This window comes from Pteropus vampyrus, unplaced genomic scaffold, assembly GCF_000151845.1.
Source record: "Pteropus vampyrus isolate Shadow unplaced genomic scaffold, Pvam_2.0 Scaffold203, whole genome shotgun sequence".
Classification (NCBI taxonomy): Eukaryota; Metazoa; Chordata; class Mammalia; order Chiroptera; family Pteropodidae; genus Pteropus; species Pteropus vampyrus.
This window is the reverse complement of record NW_011888984.1, coordinates 1,373,326-1,379,772: the sequence shown is the minus strand read 5'-3', so window position 1 is coordinate 1,379,772 and position 6,447 is coordinate 1,373,326. Positions and strand designations below refer to the sequence as shown.

Genomic DNA, 6,447 nt, shown 5'->3' with positions numbered 1-6,447 from the left:
GCCCCGGCCCCGCCCCGGCCCCGCCCCGGCCCCGACCTTGTAGTGCTCCGCCAGGACCATGACCACCAGCTCGAAGGCGGCGCCCTTGCGGAAGGGCATGCTCCTTTTCTTCTCTTCGCTGCCCCACTTGCCGTCCTGCTTCGTGTTGAAGACCACCTTGTCCCAGCCATCAAAGCGAGGATTGAAGTGGAAGGCGATGTCGGCCTCAGGGCCCTGTCCCACCGTGAAGTTCACGGCGAACCTGGCGGAACACGAAGAACTGTTCCTCTGGCCCCACCTGCCAGCCCAGGGGACCCAATTCCGGGAAGCCGGCTCTGTCCCACCCTGTTCCAGAGTCCCTGACGAGGGACCCAAGACACTGTTGACCCGAGACAAGAGGGGGAGGTCTCCCCCTGATTTCCAGGAGGCAGATAACTAACGCCTCCCCCTTGCTCACTTCCTTTCGTTACTAGATCCCTCCCCATCTCCAATTTCAAATAAGACTGCCACTGGGACTCCTGCGTTTCACCCTCCGTCACCACGGGCCAGGCATTGTCTCCGGAACCCTACATCAGTCAGGCTTTGCCACCTCCCTGGCCTTTCCCCACATGCGGCCAGGGGGACCCTGTGAACGTCCAAGTCAGAGCACCTCCCTTCACACCAGTGTCCCCCAAGTTAACTCCACCGGGGCAGGCACACACCCGTGTCAGGGCCTTTGCGCTGGGTGTTCTTTCTGCCTGGACTGCCCTTCCCTCAGATACACCTCAGGTTTCCACCCTCACCTCCTTCAGGTCTTTGCTGAAATGTCCCCTTCCTGGGGAGGCCTTCCCTGGCCACTCTATTTAAAGGGAGAATGACGCGCCCCTCCCCCACCACATCCACTCCCCATCTCCCTTCCCTCCTTATTTGTCTCCACAGCACTTATCGCCATTTGATATATATTTGACTTATTTATTTTTTCATCTGTCTCTGCCACTAGAATGTCAGCTCCGTGTGGGCTGGGATCTCTGTCCTGCAGACTGCTCTGTCTGTAGTGCGTAGGCGCAAAGCGGGCACACTTAATGAGCAAGGAACAATGAACAAAGAAGCAACAATCCCATGAGGTCAGTTAAATTATTCTCGTCATTTTGAGGCCATAAGAAAAAAAAAAATCTAGTCTACAGCCAAACCACCCTGAATGCCCCTGATCATCTGATCTCGGAAGCTAAGCAGAGTCAGGCCTGGTTAGTACTTGGATGGGAAAAAAAAAATCTAAGACCTTTCTGGGCCGGTGACCTTCATTGATGCTATCACATCCATCATTTCCAATATAACGACCCAGATAGAGGACCACCTCTCATGATGAACCTCCCTGACCTCTCCTAGCCTCCAGCCCCGCCCCCCTTCCCATCTGGTCACCAAGTCCTGGACTCCCCAGACCACAGCTGGTCTTTGGCCACCGGGTGTGGTGGTGTAGAGCCCCACCCGGATGGCAGTGGAGGCAGGTAAGGAGGCTAGAAGCCCCCTGTTCGTAGCCCCCTCCCAGTTGAGCCTGGCCTGGGGGAGGGTCTTACCTTTTCATGTGTTCACTGGCCACTCCTTGGATGTAAACAGACATCCCAATGCTGAGACCACCAGGGATGGGCTTGTTGTAGGGCAGAGTCTGTAAGCAGAAGAGGCTGCGTGAGGGGCCTGGAAGGCCATCCGTCTATTGCAGCCTTTACCCCTCATCGAGAAGCTCCCTCGCCACTCCCTTAAACAAGGGAGGGAAAGCTAAGGGGTGAGAGATGGGTGTGACGATGAGGGCTGAGAGTTAGGAATGGACATAAATAGCCTGCATGACAGGGTGGGAGTAAAGCGAGACCCAGGGTCGATATTAGATAAATCAGACTCAGGGCTCTGGCACGCGCCTCCAAAGTTCGGGGTGAGAGTAAACTGGTGTGTAAGGGTCCGGGTGGAGCTAAGCCAGGGCCTGAGCTGAGTAAGGCCTGGGCTGCTGTCTCACCGGGTTGTAGGCGGGCTGGTAGCCGGGAGCAGGGATGTAGGCCATCCTGAGAAGCTGAGCTGGCGACTCGTCCTGTGAGAAGAGCTGCGGGATTGAGGAATGGTGCAGAGGGCAGGTGGTGGCTGGCTCTTATAGTTGAAGATAAGGGAGTGGCCAGCAGGGCAGGGTCCACAGAGGTCCCTCTTCTGGATACCCTAGGCTCATGTCTTCTCCTAGGGCACTCCCTGGTTCCCCTTCTCTCAGCAGCCTTCGTGGTAAACAGCCAGAACCCAGATCATGTGGGCCAGGCCTGGGGGGCTTAGGGCAGGGCAGGGCAGGGCAGGGACCCCTTCCCTGGGCCCTTCTGCAAAGAGGGAGTGCTAGTGAACTTCAGCCTCACCCACGCCTTATCAGAGCCCATACCCCTGCCAGGCCCTTTGTTAGCAGATGGAGGGTGAGGCCAGGCAGACTGGGCAAGGCAGGGCTGCAGGAGTGGCCCAGGACAGGTGGGCAACAGAAGCATGTGAAAGCAGGGAGGAACTGGGTGCTCTTGACACTCCAAGAACTGTGAAAGGACTTCAATTGACTGTGTGCCTATTATTATGTGCCATTACCATGACTATTGTATACATAGTGGTTTAGATCACTGACTTCTGCAGCCGGAAGTTCTAGGTTCAAATCCTGCCTCTGCTACTTCCTGGCTGTGAGATCTTGGATTAGTGCCTTAACCTCATTTTGCCCATCTTTAAAATGGGGATATTAATAGTTTCAACCCCATAGGGTCCTTAAAAGGAACCACTAAGCTAATAAATGCTCAGAACAGGACTTGATATATAGAAGGCACTAAATTAGTGCTTGGTCTCTTGTATTCATTCCAAACATAGAACCAGAAGGGTGGAATCCTATATGGATGAGACTATCCAAAGCTTAATGAAACAAGGCAGTTGGCTGGAGATTGGGTAGCAGCGGAACCCTGGGGAGACACTAGCACCAGGTCCCACTATGCAGTGAGTAGGGGCCACGCAGGGCGACCACTGCCCCCAAGCCTGGAGCAGGCAGGGAAACCACCTGCAGCCTTTGAGCCCAGATAGCCATGTGACTTTTGTTTGCTCTACCCTCTCAGACTTTCTACTGCCCCTGGCCTGTCCACTGCCAGCTCTGAATGGCTCCTATTCCCATTGGTCAAAGCTGTCTCCCCATCCTCTCTCTGAGGAGCTTGGAGCCCCCAGGCACATCTTAGACCCTTGCTGCCTCTCCCCTCTCTCCAATAAGGACACCAGGTTCTTGACATTGTTTTATTGTTTGTGGGCTGAAGATAAGCGCGTGGGCATGAGGGAATCAATGTCATAAAATTATAAACTGGGAGACTGGGCGAGAAGGAAGTGAGGTGACCATTTTCACTAATCCTCCCTCTCTGTGGATGAAGAAACACAGGTATGAGTTGCGCAAGGCCAGGGCCTGTGATGTGGGGGCTCTTAGAGCTTGGAGAAGGTTAAGGTTTTCAGGTCCTTCTTCTCCATCATGGCCTGGATGAACTTCATGATGTCCTGGGTCTGCAGCATGCTCATGTTCCAGGAAGCCTGGATAAGGAGGGCAATGGGTAATGGAAAGGACAGGGCAAGGCTGGAGTTGGACTAATGAAAACAGGGGACATAGCAGCGCACCGATCAGAGGACAAGGCCTGCAGAGGCCGCTGAGCTCTGACCGGTTGCTCTGGGATCAAAGAAGGGATGCGATTGGTCAGATGAAGAGCCTCACCATGTAGTTAAGGCCATCAGCCACCGAATGGTCGCGGGAGTAGAGTAGATTGACTTTGGTGCTCTGAACCGCCACGGGGCTCTTGGTGGAAATCTCCGCCGCCAGGGCCAAGGCTGTGTCAAGCATGACCTCTTTGTCTGGGAACACCCGGCTGCGGATGAAGGAATGAAGGGCTCTGGCAATCAGGAATGGGGATCTGAGAAGGGCTTCCTCCCCTCCCTCCCACGGAAGAAGTGGCCAATCATGGTAGAAAGAGGAAGACACACCCCTCTGAAATGGACCAATCAGAGCAGGGCAAGAGACTCCAGAATAAAGAACTGACCACTCAGAAAGAGGAAGCCACTTGGAATCCATGAGTGAGTATTCACTGGGACTCAGAGAACCCCACCCAGGCCCGGATGCCCTTGAACAATTCACCAACCCCAGCTGTGGCCCTACCTGACCAGCCCACTGCCAAGGGCTTCATCAGCCATCATCTTGCGCGCGGTGAAGACCAGCTCGTTGACCAGGCTTCAGGAGGACAGGGCGTATCAGCAGACGGTGGTCATCACGGGTCAGGAGATGCCCTGTGGTCCCCTCCCTCAAGGGTCTCCCCACTCACCTCTGGTTCCCGATGACTCTGGGCAGACGCTGCAGTGTTCCCGTATCGGGTGCCAAACCCACGATGACCTCCTGGGGGGAGCAATCACATCAGTGCTTGGTTTCTGCCCAAAATTGCCCCCATGCAACCTCGATGCCAGTGAAATTCTGCACTTACTGCAAGGTCGCACTCCACTCCACCTCAGACACCCCTCGCTCCATACTCCATTCCATTCCCATCCACACACTTTCACCCATGGAGGTTCCTTCAGTCTAGAATAGAGCCCGCCTTCCAATTCCTCTGCCCTCCCAATTCTTCCAGGTCAGCCATGTCTGCCTCCAGGGGGAAGTCCTCCTTAACCCCCCTCGCCTTACCCCTTTACTGCATCCATGGGCTCCCTCCTGCCTCCTGCCCTCTCCAGCACTGACCCCATAATGTAGCACCCCCAGCCTCACTCCTGCTCCCATACCTTTACTCACTCATGACCTCACCTGGACTACATGATCTACTCTTGACTTCCATGGCCAAGCCTTACTTTTTAAGGGTCAATTCTGAAAAACTCTTCCATGAAGCGCTCCAGGTTCACTCCAGGCCCTCCCTGCAACCATCGCCTTAGCCTGCACTGTCCCTCCTCTGCCCTTACTCTGCCACTTATTACCCAGCTCCACACCAGACCCGAGGAAGCAGAAGCTCAGGGAGATGACTCACCTTCACCTGGAAGAAAGCATCCTGGGTACAGTACCGGATGTCACAGGCAGTGATGAGGTCTACACCTGGTAGGTAGAGGCCAGGGACACTAAACAACCACAGGGACCAACCCCTCCTCCCAGGTCGTGGGGGTTGCATCTTGGGACAAAGTCTAACTAGCAACAGATCTGAGGCTGGAGGTCATTGGCTGAGGTGAAAGAGCAAACAAAGTAAATGCCCAGATGCGTGGTAGATGCAGACTCACCTCCGCCGATGCAGCCCCCATGGATGGCTGCGATCACGGGCTTAGGGCACTGGAAGGGAACAGGAGGGGCAGAGTCAGGGTTGACCCATGAGAGGTGGGCAGGAGGGATGCCCTGCCAGGCTCCCAGCGTCACCTTCTCAATGACATTGAAGCTCTCTTGGTATCTGGAGATAAGAAGACGGAGTTGCCAGCTGATGCGGGCCACATCATCTCCTTGGACCTGAAGGATTTCTGGACCCAAGTCCGTGAGGTCAATACCTGGCGGGGGAGGTGAGAGGAGGCTCGCATAGCATCCCAGGCCCTACTCATTGCTCCAGCTAGAGGGCAAAACCCAGGCTCAGCGGATTCGAACCCCCAAACCACCACAGTGGAGAAAGCAACTCACATAGGACTTAGCAAGGGATTACATACGGGGTATAAAATAAATAAAAGCTAACATTTATTGAGCCATTACCCATTTTGTCCTCAGAACAACCCTATGAGATGGGTCCTATTACTATGTCTATTTGGGGGGGGTGGTAAACTGAGGCACGGAGTGTTTAAGTTACTTGCCCAAGGCCACACTGGCTTGTGAGTGAGTAGTGGAGCTGGGCTTTTGCACCCAGAACCGTCCAGCCGGCTCCAGGGTCATGCTTTTCACCGTTATGCCAGCCCGCCCAGAGTCAAGGTTTTTGCTTTGAGCAAATGAGTCAATGATGGTGATGCTTCGTGAGATGGGTAGGCGGGAGATGGAGCAATTTGGAGGGATCCAACTGCAGACAATTCCAAATCTGATATTTCCTCCTCTATTCAGTCTCCACGACCGCTACCCTGGCCACCATCACGTTCCTGGATCTCCCGCTTCTACCCCGGTGCCTACGGTCTGCTCCCCAAACACAGCCAGAGGGAACCTGTGTACAGCTCCCCTCCCACCCCGCTTACTTAGAATAAAATGCAAGGTCTTTGCCAACACCTGGCCGGCCCTGCATGAACTTAATTCCCCAGCTATTCCTTTGGGCACGCAGGCCTCCAGCCCTCGCTCCGACAGCACAGCACACTGCCTTCCCAGGGCCTTCGTGCCCCCCGCTCCTCCTGCCTAGAACAGTCCTTCCCCCTGCAATGGTCACAAGACTACCACTCTGTGCAGGCCACAGCTCAAAGGTCACCTCCTCAGAAAGGTCCACTCTGGCTCCGTGGCAGACCCCGTGCTAGGTCCTTTCTCCGCCTGTCCTACAC

The 6,447-nt window shown here is 55.0% G+C and overlaps 2 protein-coding genes across 2 annotated transcripts in view; both read right to left on the bottom strand.

Annotated features, from left to right (window-relative positions):
- Window positions 1–3,080, bottom strand: part of LGALS4 (galectin 4) — a 27,245-nt gene extending 24,165 nt beyond the window's left edge. The window contains exons 1-3 of the mRNA XM_023537915.1: window positions 1,964–3,080; window positions 1,533–1,621; window positions 37–241 (exon numbers count right to left, since the gene is read on the bottom strand). Coding sequence (XP_023393683.1) covers window positions 37–241; window positions 1,533–1,621; window positions 1,964–2,008 — 339 coding nt within the window. The 5' untranslated portion in view covers window positions 2,009–3,080. The remainder of the gene's footprint in view (window positions 1–36; window positions 242–1,532; window positions 1,622–1,963) is intronic.
- A 143-nt stretch (window positions 3,081–3,223) lies between these two features.
- The window catches only part of ECH1 (enoyl-CoA hydratase 1), an 8,168-nt gene continuing 4,944 nt past the window's right edge, over window positions 3,224–6,447 (bottom strand). Inside the window, exons 4-10 of the mRNA XM_011372264.2 lie at window positions 5,366–5,490; window positions 5,233–5,281; window positions 4,989–5,053; window positions 4,302–4,372; window positions 4,139–4,210; window positions 3,701–3,851; window positions 3,224–3,522 (exon numbers count right to left, since the gene is read on the bottom strand). Of these exons, the coding sequence (XP_011370566.1) occupies window positions 3,418–3,522; window positions 3,701–3,851; window positions 4,139–4,210; window positions 4,302–4,372; window positions 4,989–5,053; window positions 5,233–5,281; window positions 5,366–5,490 (638 nt within the window). The 3' untranslated portion in view covers window positions 3,224–3,417. The remainder of the gene's footprint in view (window positions 3,523–3,700; window positions 3,852–4,138; window positions 4,211–4,301; window positions 4,373–4,988; window positions 5,054–5,232; window positions 5,282–5,365; window positions 5,491–6,447) is intronic.